Raw genomic sequence first — 21,251 nt, forward strand, 5'->3', positions numbered from 1 at the left:
ACTGATGATGGCGCGCGCTATAGATTCTCTATCACTACATGGATACTACTGGATAGATTTATTCCTTCTTACGCTGTGATAAATGTTTTACTTACATTTTCGATCACGAATGTCCATTCTTTGTCTTCAAACTCTTCTGCGTGAGGATCCTGCGACAAAGTTACAAGAATAGAAAGAGACAGTTACTGACAAAGACACTCGGTCACGTCTGAAATACAGGCAAGGCCTATGGAGGCGATTTACACCAGATTCATCAAATGCAACTTTTTAGTTGCAAAAATTGCCACAATCCAACTCCAGGGGTGGTGGAAAGACTAGTAACATCCCAGGACAATAGGTAACAGAAGATTTCAGGTACAAGCGGTCGCTGGTGTAATGCTGTGGTGTTATTGTGGGGAACAAATAATCCTGAGATGTAGAAGAGCTCTCCAGGGGCCGACGTGGCAGAAACGCAGAGCTCAGCGACATCAGCAGATCAGCCGCGCGGGATCCGTCCTGAGAGGAAGCGTCTGACAGATTGATGTGCACAGAAAATCAGCAAAGTCCTGTCTAATGCAAAATATACTGAGAAAGGAGGACGAGCGAGGAGAATACGGAGGACTAGGAGTCACAAATACATCGGGGTCAATAATCCCACTATGTGGCCAGAGAATGGAGATCACACAGAAACACTTACTGAAGCCCAGAGACACTGACTCCAACACCAAGACTACATGTATGAGAAGATAACCTGACCACAATAAGGACATCATGGCTGGTTATCAGGAGGACACTACATGTATGAGAAGATAACCTGACCACAATAAGGACATCATGGCTGGTTATCAGGAGGGGACACTACGTGTATGAGAAGATAACCTGACCACAATAAGGACATCATGGCTGGTTATCAGGAGGACACTACATGTATGAGAAGATAACCTGACCACAATAAGGACATCATGGCTGGTTATCAGGAGGACACTACATGTATGAGAAGATAACCCGACTACAATAAGGACATCATGGCTGGTTATTAGGAGGACACTACATGTATGAGAAGATAACCCGACCACAATAAGGACATCATGGCTGGTTATCAGGAGGACACTACATGTATGAGAAGATAACTGGACCACAATAAGGACATCATGGCTGGTTATTAGGAGGACACTACATGTATGAGAAGATAACCGGACCACAATAAGGACATCATGGCTGGTTATCAGGAGGACACTACATGTATGAGAAGATAACCTGACCACAATAAGGACATCATGGCTGGTTATCAGGAGGACACTACATGTATGAGAAGATAACCTGACCACAATAAGGACATCATGGCTGGTTATCAGGACACTACATGTATGAGAAGATACCGCGACCACAATAAGGACATCATGGCTGGTTATCAGGAGGACACTACATGTATGAGAAGATAAACCGACCACAATAAGGACATCATGGCTGGTTATCAGGAGGGGACACTACATGTATGAGAAGATAACCCGACCACAATAAGGACATCATGGCTGGTTATCAGGAGGACACTACATGTATGAGAAGATAACCTGACCACAATAAGGACATCATGGCTGGTTATCAGGAGGACACTACATGTATAAGAAGATAAACCGACCACAATAAGGACATCATGGCTGGTTATCAGGAGGGGACACTACATGTATGAGAAGATAACCTGACCACAATAAGGACATCATGGCTGGTTATCAGGAGGACACTACATGTATGAGAAGATAACCTGACCACAATAAGGACATCATGGCTGGTTATCAGGAAGGGACACTACATGTATGAGAAGATAACCTGACCACAATAAGGACATCATGGCTGGTTATCAGGAGGACACTACATGTATGAGAAGATAACCTGACCACAATAAGGACATCATGGCTGGTTATCAGGAGGACACTACATGTATGAGAAGATAACCCGACCACAATAAGGACATCATGGCTGGTTATCAGGAGGACACTACATGTATGAGAAGATAACCTGACCACAATAAGGACATCATGGCTGGTTATCAGGAGGACACTACATGTATGAGAAGATAACCTGACCACAATAAGGACATCATGGCTGGTTATCAGGAGGACACTACATGTATGAGAAGATACCGCGACCACAATAAGGACATCATGGCTGGTTATCAGGAGGACACTACATGTATGAGAAGATAACCTGACCACAATAAGGACATCATGGCTGGTTATCAGGAGGACATTACATGTATGAGAAGATAACCTGACCACAATAAGGACATCATGGCTGGTTATCAGGAGGACACTACATGTATGAGAAGATAACCTGACCACAATAAGGACATCATGGCTGGTTATCAGGAGGACACTACATGTATGAGAAGATAACCTGGATACAATAAGGACATCATGGCTGGTTATCAGGAGGACACTACATGTATGAGAAGATAACCTGACCACAATAAGGACATCATGGCTGGTTATCAGGAGGACACTACATGTATGAGAAGATAACCCGACCACAATAAGGACATCATGGCTGGTTATCAGGAGGACACTACATGTATGAGAAGATAACCTGACCACAATAAGGACATCATGGCTGGTTATCAGGAGGACACTACATGTATGAGAAGATAACCCGACCACAATAAGGACATCATGGCTGGTTATCAGGAGGACACTACATGTATGAGAAGATAACCCGACCACAATAAGGACATCATGGCTGGTTATCAGGAGGACACTACATGTATGAGAAGATAACCTGACCACAATAAGGACATCATGGCTGGTTATCAGGAGGACACTACATGTATGAGAAGATAACCTGACCACAATAAGGACATCATGGCTGGTTATCAGGAGGACACTACATGTATGAGAAGATAACCTAATCTAAGTAATAGCCTAGTAATAAACACTCCATGATCACAATCCTCATGATTTTAGTAAAGTTAAGGAAAGCCTCTCACCTTAGAAATCCTGGGCAGTCTATGACTTAGCTCCGCCCACTGGACTCCCAAACCCAGAATGAGAACAAGATATAAAATTCCCTTTAAATCTTACTAATGTAGAGATCATTCGCATTGTCGGTGCTGGAACCCTTTAGTCACAATACAATACACTTACCTTAAAGAGAGTCACAGTGATTTCCACATTTTCAGGCACAGGCCACACCACCACCCCCCGGTACGGGTTCTTTATCCCAGGCTGCCAGCTATGTGCCTGCAATGAAACATCACACCATTCAACAGACAGAAAATAGACAGGCACAGGTTTTATTAAGATAAGATAAGATAAAATAAGATAAGAGAAAAACAAAAAGACTTAAAGGCTCCATCACTTTTCATTAGTACAAGCAAATGTAAGAAATGGTTTACTAGATCTGACCAGAGAAAAATCTCTTCATCTCCACTTCTATCTTTGTCCTCCCTGAACCTTCCTAAATGGACACGGACCCTGCAATCTCTCTTCTTCCAAGATGGCAGCTGATACAATTATCAAATTACATGTGCCCATACAAGTCTATGGAGAGGGGAGGGAGGAAAAGCCAAACAGAAGCTGCTGCAAATAATAAATAGTAAGTTTTCTATCTTACCCCGAGCGCTTTCACATCAATGCTGATCAGTATTCCTCTATACTGTCCTATAGGGTGTCACTGCTACATTAAGTGAGAACAGAGTTAGAATCTCGTGCCTACGAGCGGAGTCACAGCAGCGAGTCTCTGTCCGATCAGTCAGCGACAACCCAGAGTTATAGATAAAGCAGTCAGAGGGGGAAAACGGCTACAAAATTCAGAATATAAGTAACGTAATGGTCAGAAATCTTATTACTCCTTATGAACACACAAGACAACTTATCCTGAAGAGTCACCCAGAAGGGCGCTAAATGGTAAAGGCAGGGGACACGGTTTACATTTTGGGAGCCGTGCTGCTCACCTGCCAATCAAAGTGCAGCGCGGCTCCCGAAATGTACACAATACCACAGGCTGCGCTGTCTTGGTAAGGATAGGCCATCAATACTAAAAACAGGAAAACCCCTTTAAGGCGACCATAGCGGCAAGCAGCCACCATGGTCCAAAAATGAGAAACGGCTGCGGCAAGAAAAGGATAAACGGGTTATGCCATGAAAACAATATATCCTCTATCAAGTTGCTGATCGGTGGGGGTGCAACCACCAAGACCATTCATTTTAATGGAAGCGGCAGAGATAACCGAGTGCTGTACTTTGACTATCTCTGAAGTAAACGGAGTGAAGGTCCATCAGTGACACAAAACCCTCCCATTCTGAGGATCAGGGAAGATCTCAGGGGTCAGACTCCCCCACCGATCAGCAATTTCTCCTCTATCATATTAATAGAGGACAACTTATTTTTGTGGCATAACCCCTTTAAAAGTTGGGCATTGACTTCTAGGGAATGACTTTCCAAAAGGTGGCGCTAGAGGAATGGGATTCCTATTTCCAACTAGACAAACTAATTTGTATAGCGAAGTGCATGGGGGAGTGTTGCAGTAACCAAGCATGACCACTACATAGGGCATGGCACTGTGCTCCTGGGTACTAAGCTGTGCCTGGCACCAATGGGCAGAGGGTACTGCTGCTCCAATGAGCTGATCGGTGAGTGTGCCGCTGGTTATATACAGGACTGCAGCATACAAGATCCTGGACTACTAAAGGACCCCGGCACCTCCTGCCCTTCCCATTTGGGTTATCCGTAGGTCATATTATGGGAATGAGTCAAAACCAATTTTCAGATGACTCAAAGAAAAAAAAAAATTGGAGAAAAAAATTTAAAAAAATCCCACCGATAGCACAAAAGTCTCCCTTTAAGTCCTAATTCTTGGCCACAGAAACCGTACAGAACAGCGAATGTGTTTTTGCTTTAGGTCGTCCATATAATATAAAAACCCAGCGCGGTCTTCATTAGACGTAATCGCCGGTAATAACCACATTCATATAGAAGATTGCCGCCTCCGTGGAATAAAGTCTCGCGGCTCAGCTGGGGTCTCTTTTAACCTGAACCCCCTGCCGAGAGCTGAAGAACAACCCGAGGAGCGGCTCTGTACATACGGGGAAATAATGGGGGGAGGGGAGAAATCACAGAAAGAACAAAAAAATATCCCGTTTATTCAAGCGACACATTTAACAAGGGTCAGAGACGACGGTGACACGTGACCCCGGCCAATAAAGGGGGAGGCTTAATATTTCATTGGTAAATGGCCGCTGCCTACGAATTACATGAAAGTAACTGAATGTAGGGAAGTGTTCACAACGCAAGCGGCAATAATAGAGAATCATTCACTGGAACGAAATCCGTGACGGCAGAGGACACACTCACTGGTTGTCAGGTACTCAAGAATCAGAGTTGTCAATATAAGAAAGTTTGTAATACATCTTATTAAGGAGATCTGTTTCCTTCGCCACTTATTACGCCGTTCTCCTTCTCTTCGACCATTCGTTTACATTATATCCGTCTCCATATTCCGTATCACACTTACAACTCTATGGAGAACAGAAGGGTGGAGTAGGATTCTCCTGCCTGCTGATTAATTGATTGCCTAATTTTCGGCTCTCATAGCCTCTTATCCGCAACTTAGCTGTAACGCTGCTAAGTTGTAGAGAAGAGGCTGTGAGAGCCGAAAATTAGGCAATAAATAAACTAACCAGCAAGGAATAGCAAAGTGTAACAGCGGCAATCATATGAGTGTCTTTTCTACCCCCCTCCCTTCTTCATAGACTAATGTGGTGAAAGCAACGGCTTGTAAAATGGAGAATGAAGCAGATTACTATTATAAGATACATTACAAAGTTTGATATTTTAACCCTTATAAATAAGCCGGAGATTGTCAGAATGATCGTCTTCTTATGGCCGAGCATTTATGCAAGGTGTGGAAAAAGAAGAAGATTTATTCTGTATATTTATCCGCTGTATACAGTCAGGGAGGAGGAGACTAGTGTTTCCAAGTTTTTGTATATTGTGTGAAGATCCCTAAACACCCCTCTTCTTCTATCTATAAGACATAGCAGTAGTGTGAGCCTTCCTTAGGAGATGGGGGAACTCTACTCTCGATAATTTGTGTTTCTTAGAAAGATGCAGAAACAATAAGATGATACAAGGACGTAACCCTGCGGAGATATCCTGCATTCAGCTTTTATCTGTGCACAAACCTCTCAGGAATTGTTCAATTTTGCTGCAGCGCCTCCACAGGGAGAATGGAGAATTACACTGGGTCCATTATAGCAGCTCTGCACACATAGATTTATATAGATTTATATATATATATATTTCATCAGCACAATGGGGGGGGAATTTATCAGATTGCCATCTTTTACAGTAATCTTCATTTCTTTTCTGGTTCGAGATGTGCCAGGACTATTAAGAGGCTGGATAGGTGGAGTTGTCCCTGCCCAAGTCCACCTTCACCCCCACTGTCTCAAAAAGTGGCGAGTAGGGTGGAAAAGTGACAAAGTTGAGCGTCTTTGCCGCATATCAGTGCCATGTACCAAAAACGTTCCACTTCTACACCAGGTTTGTGGCGTAAACAGGGTAATACCTTCCTCTCTATGTCTCCTTACCTTAGAGGATTTCCTTCGACTCCTTCTGGTCCACACCACAACCAATTTGTCTGGCTGCCTATTAGAACAGAAAAATAAAATACAGGTTATTCAATTAGATAATTTATCGCAATATCTCTATCTATCTATCTATCTACACATTTCTAATTGGCTGACACTCTCCTATGGTCGGTGATTTGAACACAGGGTCACTGCTGAATCCCTGGTCTGACAGGTAGAGAGAACAATATCCCTTTAAGTCCACATACAGATTTATTGTATAATAATATGAATGTTCAGCCCTATATTCAACCAGCACTCAAGACTCAACTCCACAAGCCAACAAAGTGATCACATGGATATGGCCATAATCTACCAATCCCATATGGGGTACAGAGATTTTTGCTTCTCCTGCGGTTAGTAAAAACCTGTACTAGCAGTAAAATACCATCACTCCTTAGGGAGAGACCACCATTTAGGTGTGCGGAGTCTTATTAAGCCATAGACTCTCCACTGTGAAGAGGATCATGGGAAGAATATGCAAATCTGTCTTCCATGATGTAAAAAGGAAGACAGTGCCTCAGTCATGCACACCAATAGAGGGCGCTCTCTTGGTAAAATCCCACATCATTTGCAGCAAAGGCCTCTGGGAAGGTCGGGCATGATGTTAAAGGGAGCTCCCCCTTGTGGGCTGCATGACTGAGGCACTGTCTTCCTATTTACATCATGGAAGACAGATTTGCATATTCTTCCAGTAAAACACCAGTTTTGGAGATTTTTGCCACTGCTCCTCCTGGAAATGAGCATAAAGTTTTATAATTAACGGTTACCATTTAACCTGTTCAGACAGGGCTGTGGTGTCGAGAGGCCAAACCACCTGATCCAACTCTATTTCATTAGAAAGCCGTTGCTTCATAGAGGTTTTGTTTCCTGTGTTTTAGCTGCTCGGCTCCATGTATTTGCCCTATTTGTCCTGTGTTCCTAGATTGTCTATGTTCTGGAAATTTTGGCTTTTCTCAGTCATTTGTTTGCCACTCCTGGCAGGAAGGTTTTAGTAAGGGATGGAAAGGGGCAGACTGACCCTTACACAGCCAGAGCCTCCGAGACAAATGGAAAACGTGCTGCAGCCATAATAGGATTATTAGCAGAACAAAAACTGATGGGACATTATGTGAAGGTTTATACAGTCACAGAACAGACGGCCCAGACTGAACAGGTTAATATTAGTTTTTGTCCATTGTCCACCACAAGTGACCGCTGAGGCCAATCAGCAGCTTCAGGGGAATGAATCTGAGACATCACAGTTGGCGAGGAGTTTCACTTCGAGAAGACAACCCAGCAGTAAGACTAGACCACGCTGGAAAGACACCAGAGCACCAGGTACAAGAGAGTATCATTTTTTATTTATTTTTTTACCTTCCCCGGCCTATTTTAGAAATTATTTTTTTTTGCCCACACAATCTCTTTAAAGGGATCTTTCAAATCCTTATTTTTATAACTAACACGTCGGAATAGCCATAAGAAAGACTATTCTTCTCCTACCTTTCCTTGTTTTCTCCGTGCTGCCGGTCACTTGAAATTCCATTTTTTCTTGGTATGTAAATGAGTTCTTTCGCAACACTGGGGGCGGTCCCCAGCACAGTTGGCTTTGCCCTAGGCCTGAGGCCTAGAAGTTAGAAGCCACCGCCGGAAGAAGACGCGGTGAAGAGCCCGTTCCAGAAGAAGATGGAGGTGGCGCTGGAGAGTTCTCTCGCAGCTTTGGGGCTGCCCCCAGTGCTGTTTGAGTGCTGGGGACCGCCCCCAGTGCTGTGAAAGAACTCCTTTACATACTGAGAAAAAACAGAATTTCAAGTAAACGGTGGTGAGGAGAAGACAATGAAAGGTAGGAGACGAATGGCCTTTCTTAAGGCTATTCCGAGTTAGGAAAAAAAAAGGGTTTGAAAGATAGGATCCCTTTAATTATTATCATAATGACCCAATATAATATGGAAAGAAACAAGATATCTCACATAACAAAGATGATGTCATGTTTCAATGAATAGGCCGATCAATTACCCATATTAATAAAATGCCATGTAATAAAGAGAATGGCGCTGTTTCGGGAAGAAAAGGACCTTTCTAATTGGTTGGGAATTTATTGTATTTTTTGCTCATTTTTGAAATGTTTCACATTAAAATGAGGAATAAACCAAATATAAAGCCAGGTATACTATGTCATCACCTTGTCCGATTGACTAAATATAAAAAGACTCTTCAGCATTAGGAGATATTGTCAAGCTATAGAAATATCTTTATGGGACCAGGCCCAGTTCCCCCAGTACTATGACATGCACATAGTGATAGCGTTACGGGAGAAAGTGATGGAATGCAGAGTCATCGAGGGGAGGAATGCAACGAGCCTTCCAGATATACAGCTGCAGAACTTGGACAGCTCAATACTGCCGGGAGAACGAGAAAATTACAAAAACAGTTACAGATCTGCAAGGTCAACACGGCCCAAATATCTGCAGAAAAATTCCAAAAGATCGGAAGGTGACCCAAGTCACATCAGGCCTCGTGCATATCATGTTATGCATAGCGACCAATGAGATTGCTGCTCTTATTAATGTGCAGACAGCGGATTAAAGGGGTTAATTATTGATGACCTTTCTGACCTAAAGATAGTCGGGGCCCCCAGCCGGTCAGCTGTTTGAAGGGATTGCAATAATGTTCAGGTGAGCACTGCAACCACTTCCCTACTTACCAAGCACAGTGCCATACATTGTACAGTGGTTGTGGTTGGTATTGCAGCTCAGCCCACTCAAGAGAATGGGACTGAGCCGCATCCAGGCTGTGTGATTGATGAATGTGACACTAAGCCTAACCATAGACTGATGCTTTCCAATTCTGTAGGGATTTCTCTTTATAGCAGTCCCCTCATATACATCACAGACAGGATTACAATAAAAGATAACACCCATTATATCCATTGCCGACAATAGATGATGTCACAGCTTATTTACTCCCCCACCCTGCACCAAGCTATGACATAGACCTCAATGCTCCAGACTATTGCACCTATGGCCGTGACTCTGCTGTCAATAGACAATGCGGCCGCCCCCATAATGACCTACAGAAAAGCATCGACAATCTGGAAATACATATTGGAAACGAGTCACCGACCTCATCTATCTGGTTCTCATATATAAAACTGGTGACACATTCCTATTACATAAACTAAAACTGACGGAGCTGGAAACCACTTTCAACCTTCCAGAAATCTTATTCTATAACTTGCACCTTGTAAAACACTATTTTTGCAGAGAAGAAAAATAATAACTTGTGAAAGAAAAGATAAAACTCAGCGTTGTGTCTGGGACTTGGCTCGCAACCGAGGCAGTAAAGATAAAGGATTCACATACAGCAATGTTTTCGCTCACATTTGAAGCAAACAGCGGGGCCGTTGCCTAAAATCTCTGGCCTTGACTTCTGTAAACTCCTCAACTCGGTAGCAAAATTTCATAAATCAACAAAAAATAAAGAGAAGATCTGGCAGGAAAAAATAACTGGCTGAAAACCACCGAGGAACCTGAAAGGAACGCGAGCGCTAGAAACAAGTGGTAAAAGCAAAGCCATAGAATCTAGAGGTCCTCAGTGTTTGTTACCCGTCACCTTTCTCCACTTCCTTGTCCCGTGCCTGGCTGTAAGACGACTGGCTGGAGCAGAAGACTCTTCTATAGGATCTGGACACAGACGTGCAGGGGTTACTTTCTCACTCATGTTTAGTCTTTGGCTGGCAGCTACTGGGGCAATGTCCAGTCTTACCGCACACAGGGAGGCTCCTACTCCAGCCAGTCGTCTTACGGCCAGACACAGGACAAGGATGACAACAAAAGGTAGACTAATCTCCTGAGACACAGAGGAGAATGTTTTTAGATATGTTAAGATGTCAAATAAGGGGAAGAAAAAGGAAACACCTGAAATTGCATGGGTTTTTCTTTTTTTTGGTAATGGCTTCCAAAAGACAATGAAGCATCAAGATGGAGACTTCAAGATGGAGAGTAAAAGCTGAAGACTGACCCAGCATGTCAAACTGCCACAATGCATTGGACATTAGGTAAGCAAAGATCCGGAACATCTTCAATGGATATTCCCAACATAGCCGCACAATTTCAGAGACTCTCCAACACTTGGTATATATCCTTAGGAGTACTGTACTCACTATAGGACTGGAAGGGGCCACCACTCCGTATCTCCCCCCATTAGCTGTTTACAACACAGTGTTCAGAACCAGAAGGGAATAGATATATATACTCTATACTAGCCATGTAGTTTTATTGTAGCTTTGACCCCATTGAAGTGAATGGGCTGACTTTTGACCACAGCTGCTTCTGTCTGCAGTTCAGGGTTGTGGAGTCGGTAGGCCGGAACACCAGGAACAAACCAGGAACTGAGAGATCTAACAAATCGTGTCCCAAACACAAACAGAATATTTTTGAGCAGCACAAGTTTATCGACAACGACTTGACCGAGAAAAATAGGGTTGTGACCAGTGATGGCAAGTGTATCAGGAAGACCTCAACTTGACTATGTACAAATAGGGGTGCTCCAGTTATTTTGTTCAGGCCCTGCCAATGTTGTCCCTTATGTACTTCTAGAACCCCCATTATTACTTCATTATCTGAACCAGGCGTATGCTATACTGATACAGAGTTTCCAGGAATCTACATTGAGGTCATACTGTCTTTACAATAGGTTTATGGCGTCTTTGTCATCGAGTGTCTCAGTGGGGGAGACCCAAGTGGTCTCATGAGATTAAACGCCCCATTTACCATTCCAGTCATAAAGTAAAACCGCCCATCACTCTACCACATAAAGACAACCGTCCATTGAGTTTATTCACTACATACATTGAGGTTTTGGATCCTTATTGCACAAGTAAATATACTGGCTTCTTCAAGCGTCTTTGTGTTCTCTGTAACAGGTAAAGTACTGGTATCTCAGACCATTATATGATCCATCAGACCAGCTAACATTGTAAAGATTGTATTACCATGGATGAGCTGACACGGCAAGAAGAAAACATCTTACTGGACGAGGCTGGAGCAATAGATTTGGGTCTTTGAGATGAACATTTTCAAGAGAGGATCCCAGAATATGTTGAGACTCTTAGATACGGAATATGGCCCCTGACATGTGGAGGGAGCTATAGCCGTGATGGCGACCCTATGGCACGGGTGCCAGAGGTGGCACTCAGAGCCCTCTCTTTGGGAACCCATCCGTGGAACAGATTATACTATGTGGGGGCCATTGTGCAGCAGATTGTACCGTGTGGGGGCCATTGTGCAGCAGATTGTACTGTGTAGGGGTCACTGTGCAGCAGATTATCTGTGTCGGGGCCACTGTGGAGCAGATTGTACTGTGTGAGGACCACTGTGCAGCAGATTATACTGTGTGGAAGCCACTGTGCTGCAGATTATACTGTGTGGGGGCCACTGTGGAGCAGATTATACTGTGTGGGGGCCACTGTGGAGCAGATTATACTGTGTGGGGGCCACTGTGCAGCAGATTATACTATGTGGGGGCCACTGTGCAGCAGATTGTACTGTGTGGGGGTCACTGTGCAGCAGATTATACTGTGTGGGGGCCACTGTGGAGCAGATGCAGAAGAATGACCGATGGATGTGAAGAAAACTGCGCTACTCTCTTGGGATAAACAACACACGCACTTTATTCCGCTTTCTTAAAAACACCTAGAGTCATTCTTCTGCATCTCTCGTTCCCCAAGGGTTTTTTTGGATGAAATCACTGCTGCTGTAAATCTCCCTTGTATTTTGTACACAATATATTTGAGTGTATTTTCTGTGGTTGCTCGGTATTATTTCTCTGTCATTACTGTGGAGCAGATTGTACTGTGTTGGGGGCCACTGTGGAGCAGATTATACTGTGTGGAAGCCACTGTGCAGCAGAAACCTCTATAAAGCCCCATTCCTATGGCCATTTTTGCAGATCTGTCACTGTGTGCAATTGTGGATCCGCACAATATTAAGGTTAAATTGCTGTGTTGGCACTTTTTGATAAATTAGTGGGTTTTGGGTTGCAGTATGGGCATTCGGTCTCTAAAAGGTTTGCCATCACTGGTCTATAGGTTTACTGCGTGTTATGGTGGAAACATGAAAGCAGCTTGAAGAGTGAAAGGTCAGGGGTGTACAAATGGAATAAAGGCTTTTTACTGGAGTGCTCCTTTAACCTCTCCTTGAAGTTTCTACAGATTCTTCTAGTTGACCGGGCCTCAGTTGGAGTAATGTTATTTGTTAGTAGACATCTCCAATATCTATATGTCAGCACAGGTTCGGAAAACTCTAGAACTCACTAATCAAAAATAATTCTGACTACCCAGAAAGTGTTAAAGGGGTTTGTGACTTGGATCTTTTCTTTTTGGGTACCAACTAGGACACTAACGAAGATGGACGACGTTGTCTGCAGAAGCCAAGAAACTACTAACAGCTGAAAAACTAAAAAGCTTTTGTGTAGACTCCTGTCTGCAGATGATGGATATAGATTTACTGGCAGGGAGCGTCGGAGCCAGTCATGGTGAGTCAGGACTGCTGTCACCGGCCGCTCTCATCCTTATGTGACAAGCTTATTATTAACCCGAGATGGACTGTAGTGCGGCCCGACGCAAAGATCAGCTCAGAATCTCAGACTAAAGCAAATTGGTTCAGACTTCCCGAAAGTGCGAGGCTGGTAGTAAGTACTGCCATGGTATAGCATAGTGGTACCCTGGGGAGAACATGCTGCGAGCGGTGAGAGCGCCCCCATAATGAGTTAGTGAGGTTCTCCATCCTCAATCTACTGCTATACTCCGAGGGTCTGAAGAGAGGAGGCGAGTATCACAGAATTACCTCCCCTGGGCTCAGAGGCTGCTACTCATGCTTTTCCAGCTTTTAGAGTCGACATCAGGAACCGCAGAGGCCCTGGGGTGTGTGACAAAGACGCAGAGTGTCATTAAGCCGTGTGACCCACGTGACCGCTGAGGTCCAAACACAGGCCCTCAGAAGTTCCCAACGTCAACTCTGGAAGGTGGAATAGCACGGGGATCAGCACTGCAGCCCAGGGAAAGTCAGCACCACCCCTGCACCTCGCTAACTACACTCTGAGGGTCTGAAGAGATAGTAATGGTTGGTTGGTGAAGAACCCCTGCCAAATTTCAGGTTGGTATCGGAGTCATAGAAGGAGTCGGAGATGAGCTGCAGTGGGAAAAAAAAAAAAGGTGGTGGTGGGGAGAGGTTGGAGTCGGTGTTTTGGCCTCCTGACGCCACAACTCTGCCAATCACAAGAGGACGAGAAAGTTTAAATTAACCCTATAACTTCTCTGACTTTTTACTATGAGACTGTGTGTATGAATGTCAGGACTATGGAGTATACCAGGTCAGGAGGCCAAAGCTGCCATAACTATTTTTTTTACAGCCTGACTCTGACTCCTTCATAAATGGCTGACAGCCGCCATCGAGCAGAAGCTGTAAAGATCCTTTGATTGAATTCCTATTAAAGGAGACGTGCAACGAGCTATACATTGAATTACCGTATATACTCCAGTATAAAAAGAGTTTTTCAGCGCAGTTTTTGTGCTGAAAAAGTGCACCTCGGCTTATACTCGCGTCAATACGGTAATTGAAAATGTCACATGACTGTGCGAGGCCGTTGGAGCAGCGATAGGTGAGTGGGGAGGCCGCGCTGTCTCCAGGATCGCCCCAAGATGTTTCCAGAGCATCTTCTCTGCCTTGGAAACATCTTAAGGTGGCCCTGGAGACAGCGCTACCTCACCGACCACCTATCGGGGGCAGCGCTGCTCCAGCGGCCTCTCACAGATGTCTTTCACTGCGGACCAGTTCAATGACCACTCAAGTCAATATGGTAATTGACTCGACCGTATTGACTCGGCTGCAGCGGGCCTCCGCTCTCGTCCCGGCCCCCTCCCTCGGCTACAACACATGCCGGGTGACGTGGCCATATTAGCTCAGGCGTGCGTCGATGACTTCTTACTGCGTCTCAGCACAGGCGGCGTCATCATGCCCCCTACGCTGAGACGCAGGAGCAGCCGCGGGAGAAGACGAGCAGTGGTGGCAGAAGACAAGCAGCGGTGGGAGGTCAGTAAGTATGAGAACTTAATGTTTGTTTGTTTTGTAATAGACCGTTACCTGCTGGAGTATTCCAGCAGGTATCTACCTATTTACCAACCTCCCTGGAACTGCTCACTGCCGACCCCCGCTTCACCTTATACTATAGGCCGCGGAGGTCGGCAGTGAGTAGACCCAAGCCGATCCCACTGCCGCTATTATTATATTCGGGGGTCTTTTCAACCCCCCGAGTATAATAATCGGAGCCCCAGGGGAGGTGAGGGAACATAATAAACATTGTTACTCACCTCTGCGGGATCCGATGTTAATCCTAGCAGGCTTCGGGCCTATATGGTAATGTGTCAGACGTCACATGGTCTGGGATAATACCATACAGGCCAAAAGCCTGTGTAGTAGTAATAGCCTGTTACTGCTAGCACAGGCTTTGGGCCTGTATGGCAACAGGTTGCTACTGCTACCGTAAGGCTTTGGGCCTGTATGATAATGCCACAGACGTCTGTGCCATTATCATACAGGCCCAATGCCTTATGGTAGCAGCCTGTTGCCATACAGGCCCAAAGCCTGTGCTAGCAGTAACAGGCTATTACTACTACACAGGCTTTTGGCCTATATGGCAATATCCCACACCACGTGACGTCTGGGCATTACCATACAGGCCTGAAGCCTGCTAGGAGTAACATGAGCACAGACAGAATATCATGCATTCTCCCCCCCTCAGCTTATCCTCCAGTCAATAAGTTTTCCCTGTTTTTGGTGGTAAAATTAGGGGGGGGGGAAGGTCGGCTTATATTCGGTCAGCTTATACTCAAGTATATACGGTATTTAATATTAATGATTGTTTTATGTAATAAAATAGATCAGCATCCCATAACTTTGCAGAGTGCGCCTGTGTCTATATTTCGCTTATTTTTATCACACATTTCTAGTGTTATTTCAACGTTAAATCCGACATACTTCCCTGCACATTTATTCACAGCGTCGCAGCGTCTCGGCAGTATACGGTTCTTGCCACCATCTTAGGTTGCTCAATAATGCTTCCAAATGCCCCACAACACAATCCTCGTACAGCCGGCGGCTTCTTATCTCTGCCCATTACATAATATGGAACAGGTGGACGTGCACCGCACACTGGTTTAACCACTTCCAGCCCCTGACCCTGCCACGTATGATGCAATGAGACGCCGGAGAGGGTTTAGCATCTCCAAGGAATTTCAGTCTGGAAACAGACCCTACTCCTTTCCCACTTGCGTAGTCAGGCCGGGAGGGAGGATCACAAATCATTTGAAGGGAAAATACTTGTGCACACACAAGCTGGTACTTGCTGGAGAGAGGCCGCTCCTTAACCCCTTCTTCACCTTGTAACTTAACCAGGACAAGACAATTGTTGTGAAGTGCTTTGTCTCAGCTTGGCCTAGACAGCAAAAATAAGGCCTGAAATCTCTAGAAATGCTCACAAAAGGCTACAGACCCAAAGTCAAAAGGGAAAAATTTTGGGCAGAAATGTCTGAAAACAGATTTCACCAGACAAACGTCCCTAAATCAGTAACCTTGCGTCAGAGGTGTCAGGCTGCGTGTGGTCGCCTCAGGCCAGCTGGCGACATTTCTAGGCATCAGCCTTAAAGAAGACCTTTCACCGCCTCCACCCTTTCAAGTTCTTACCATTTGTTAATAGTCCCTGTCCTACTGATTACAGCACAGTTGTAATTTCCTCTCTTGCCCTCACCTTTCCTGAGCAACAAGTGCAGTAGGTTTTGGTGTCTGATGTGCCATTTAAACCTTGCATTCTCAGGTGGGTGGTGTCAGGCAGGGGGCGTGGTGATTCAGAGCTCCAATCAGAGGCAGCCAGTATCAGAGTTCAGAATCACACCCCTCATCTGGCCCTGCCTGACACCGCCCACCTGACAGTACAGAGCCTAAATATATATCAGGCACCAAAACTGAGTGCTCAGGAACGATAGGGGCTACAGAAAAAAAAATTCCAACTGTGCCAGAATCAGTGGAGCAGCGACTATTAAATTATGAAAATAACTGGACATGTTGGACGTGGTAAAAGATCCTCTTTAAGACTCTTCTTACTCGTAGCCAAGCTAAACACAGAAATGTAGCACAGGTTACGCACTCCACATTACAACACAAATTCCACCTACAGGGCGAGGAAAGGGCCATTTTATTTCCTTCTATTCATCCAAATCTGTTACTGCAACTAACCTCAAATTCAAAAAACTCAGTGTGAGCAGAAACTAAAGAAAATTTTAAAAACAAACCTAAAAACTCAAATATAGCTTGCAAATGAAAAAAGTAAACACAAGGGCGGCGAATAATAGAAGGACACGGACAGGAATGTGCACTGGAGTAACAGGACCTGAGCCGTCACTTCTGACAGTGAAGTTTTCTTTCCTCCTGCCGTCATATTCTCACCCACGAGCAGTAAGAAGGTGGAAGAAAACCATGTCCTGAGGGCTCATAACTGAGGAGGGCGAGAAAAGGAACCGAGTCCGCAGGCTACGAATTCTGAGCACGAGCCAAACGCAAAATATCCCAAGAATTTACCATTTACTTCCAGTGTTAACACCAGGCTGAGGCTTCTCAACACACACAGATACTATATACACACACACACAAACACACATTATATATACACACATACATATACACACATATATATACACACACACAATATATATATATATATATATATATATATATATATATATATATACACATACACACACACACATACACACACATATATACATACACACACACACACATATATATATATATATATATATATATATATATATATATATATATATATATATATATACACACACACACACACACACACACTATATATATATATTATATATACACACACACACACACACATATTATATATATATATATATATATATATATATATTAGCTGGTACCCGCGACTTCGTCTGCGGTGATTGTAGAAGTGGGTATATACAGGCGCGGGTAAGGTTTTCGTACTGTGTATAAGGTATGGGATATGAAATGTAACTGTGTATCTTGTTTTTGTTGTAATTCGGAGAGCACATGAGACTTTTGTGTTGAATGTAATTTGTATTTCAGCCGCTATACGGTGTTGGTATAAACTGTACATAGTGACTTTGGGACAGAGGTATTTCAGGTTAATATACTTCGATATACGACATTGTATGATTTGTTATTTTCCGCCAGTACAGTTAAGTTTTGGGCACAGGATACTCTTGAGTAAGCAACATAAAGTCTGGCCCTGTGCATGACAGTTTAGTAACTCCATGCGCCTCTTATTAATAGCAATTAACCCCATCATGTCCCTCACATTAACCCCAGTGTAAGAGTTACTGATAGAGATGAGCGAGTACTGTTGGGATCAGCCGATCCGAACAGCACGCTCGCATAGAAATGAATGGACGTAGCCGGCACGCGGGGGGTTAAGCGCGCTGGCTACGTCCAAGCGGAAGTACCAGGTGCATCCATTCATTTCTATGGAGCGTGCTGTTCGGATCGGCTGATCCCAACAGTACTCGCTCATCTCTAGTTACTGATATGTGAGAGACTTGGAGGTAATAATTAAGTATCTTCATTACTGAGGTCTTTTATTAGTACCTCCATATGTCTCACATATTACTAACCTTTATATGGGGCACACAGGGGTTAATATGAGGGACATGATGGGGTTTATTCCTATTAATGTGAGGTACATGGAGTTACTAACACTAAACTAATAACCCCATGCCTGACATTAATGAGAATAGGAAGTAAAGGAAGGGAGCTGTGTGTTTCTTACTTTCAGTTTGCTAGCAGCCTCAGCAGGAGCCATCACTATAGCAGGCAGAGACCTGAGCGATTAAGCTCCACCCCCTGGGTTTCCTGCACATCTCGCAAAGGGGAGTGTCCTTATGCCTCAGCTCTAGCAGAGACTTCATTTAACTCTTGCAGGTCCTGTGCTGCTGGCATGCCAGTGAAATATGGCAGGAGTGCCACTCTTGGCATGTGTGCCAGGGGTTGCTGACCTCTGCTGTAGGGGGTAATATGAATTTTGTGGCTTGCTATGGTCCAAAGTGTGTGAGATTGCAGAGATAGTGATGTGAGTTTGGGTTTTGTGGGGGTCCTGGGAAAAACGTATGTGCGCTATTGTGACGAAAAGTAGCCTATTGCGCAATCGAGTGTAGGGACTATGTTTGTGGAAAATTTCAGCCAAATCGGGGTCCAAAGTGTGTGAGATTGCAGAGATAGTGGTGTGAGTTTGGGGTTTGGGGGGGTCCTGGGAAAAACGTATGTGCGCTATTGTGACAAAAAGTAGCCTATTGCGCAATGGGGTGTATTAACTATGTTTGTGGAAAATTTCAGCCAAATCGGTCAAGCGGGTTTTGCGTGATTGACTAACAAACATCCGAACACACAAACCCACAAACATCCAAACTCACAAACTTTCACATTTATAATATTAATAGGATATGTATATATATATATATATATACATACATACACACACACATATATGTGTGTATATATATATATATATATATATATGTGTGTGTGTGTGTGTGTGTGTGTGTGTGTGTGTGTGTGTGTGTGTATATATATATATATAAGTGTGTGTATATATATATATGTGTGTATATATATATATATATACACATATCCTATTAATATTATAAATGTGAAAGTTTGTGAGTTTGGATGTTTGTGGGTTTGTGTGTTCGGATGTTTGTTAGTCAATCACGCAAAACCCGCTTGACCGATTTGGCTGAAATTTTCCACAAACATAGTTAATACACCCGATTGCGCAATAGGCTACTTTTCGTCACAATAGCGCACACACGTTTTTCCCAGGACCCCCCCAAACCCCAAACTCACATCACTATCTCTGCAATCTCACACACTTTGGACCATAGCAAGCCACAAAATTCATATTACCCCCTACAGCAGAGGTCAGCAACCCCTGGCACACATGCCAAGAGTGGCACTCCTGCCATATTTCACTGGCATGCCAGCAGCACAGGACCTGCAAGAGTTAAATGAAGTCTCTGCTAGAGCTGAGGCATAAGGACACTCCCCTTTGCGAGATGTGCAGGAAACCCAGGGGGTGGAGCTTAATCGCTCAGGTCTCTGCCTGCTATAGTGATGGCTCCTGCTGAGGCTGCTAGCAAACTGAAAGTAAGAAACACACAGCTCCCTTCCTTTACTTCCTATTCTCATTAATGTCAGGCATGGGGTTATTAGTTTAGTGTTAGTAACTCCATGTACCTCACATTAATAGGAATAAACCCCATCATGTCCCTCATATTAACCCCTGTGTGCCCCATATAAAGGTTACTAATATGTGAGACATATGGAGGGACTAATAAAAGACCTCAGTAATGAAGATACTTAATTATTACCTCCAAGTCTCTCACATATCAGTAACTAGAGATGAGCGAGTACTGTTGGGATCAGCCGATCCGAACAGCACGCTCCATAGAAATGAATGGATGCACCTGGTACTTCCGCTTGGACGTAGCCAGCGCGCTTAACCCCCCGCGTGCCGGCTACGTCCATTCATTTCTATGCGAGCGTGCTGTTCGGATCGGCTGATCCCAACAGTACTCGCTCATCTCTATCAGTAACTCTTACACTGGGGTTAATGTGAGGGACATGATGGGGTTAATTGCTATTAATAAGAGGCGCATGGAGTTACTAAACTGTCATGCACAGGGACAGACTTTATGTTGCTTACTCAAGAGTATCCTGTGCCCAAAACTTAACTGTACTGGCGGAAAATAACAAATCATACAATGTCATATATCGAAGTATATTAACCTGAAATACCTCTGTCCCAAAGTCACTATGTACAGTTTATACCAACACCGTATAGCGGCTGAAATACAAATTACATTCAACACAAAAGTCTCATGTGCTCTCCGAATTACAACAAAAACAAGATACACAGTTACATTTTATATCCCATACCTTATACACAGTACGAAAACCTTACCCGCGCCTGTATATACCCACTTCTACAATCACCGCAGACGAAGTCGCGGGTACCAGCTAGTATATATATATATACACACACACACACACACACACACACACACACACACACATATATATATATATATATATATACACACACACATATATATTATATATATATATATATATATATATACACACACACACACACATATATATTATATATATATATATATATATATATATATATATACACACACACATACACACATATATATATACACACACACATACATATACACACACATATATACATATTATATTACTAACATATACACACACACACACACACACACACATCTCCATGTGCTTGCAAACACAGATTTATGTCAAGTCTGCTCAAGTGAAGGCCGGCGGGCACAAAGGTCGAAAGTACTGCCCAAATAATCACTTGTCCTATCACTAAATAAAGTGAGCAGGTAAATATTGGCAGAGAGTAAGAGACAAACACATTAAAGTGATGGTGCACCCATAGAGCGGCTGGTGACTGAATAGGTGCCAGTATAGGTGTAGGTGTAGGTATAGGTGCCGGCATAGGTATAGGTGCTGGTATAGGTGC

At 43.9% G+C, this 21,251-nt stretch overlaps 1 protein-coding gene across 5 annotated transcripts in view; it reads right to left on the minus strand.

The window, feature by feature from the left end:
* EHBP1 (EH domain binding protein 1) overlaps positions 1-21,251 on the minus strand; it is a 249,130-nt gene that overhangs the window by 204,667 nt on the left and 23,212 nt on the right. For all 5 annotated transcript variants that reach the window (XM_075266974.1, XM_075266972.1, XM_075266971.1 and 2 more), the window contains exons 3-5: positions 6,564-6,621; positions 3,117-3,212; positions 96-149 (exon numbers count right to left, since the gene is read on the minus strand). In XM_075266974.1, coding sequence (XP_075123075.1) covers positions 96-149; positions 3,117-3,212; positions 6,564-6,621 — 208 coding nt within the window. The remainder of the gene's footprint in view (positions 1-95; positions 150-3,116; positions 3,213-6,563; positions 6,622-21,251) is intronic.

Source organism: Leptodactylus fuscus, chromosome 3, assembly GCF_031893055.1.
Source record: "Leptodactylus fuscus isolate aLepFus1 chromosome 3, aLepFus1.hap2, whole genome shotgun sequence".
In the NCBI taxonomy this organism is placed as follows: domain Eukaryota; kingdom Metazoa; phylum Chordata; class Amphibia; order Anura; family Leptodactylidae; genus Leptodactylus; species Leptodactylus fuscus.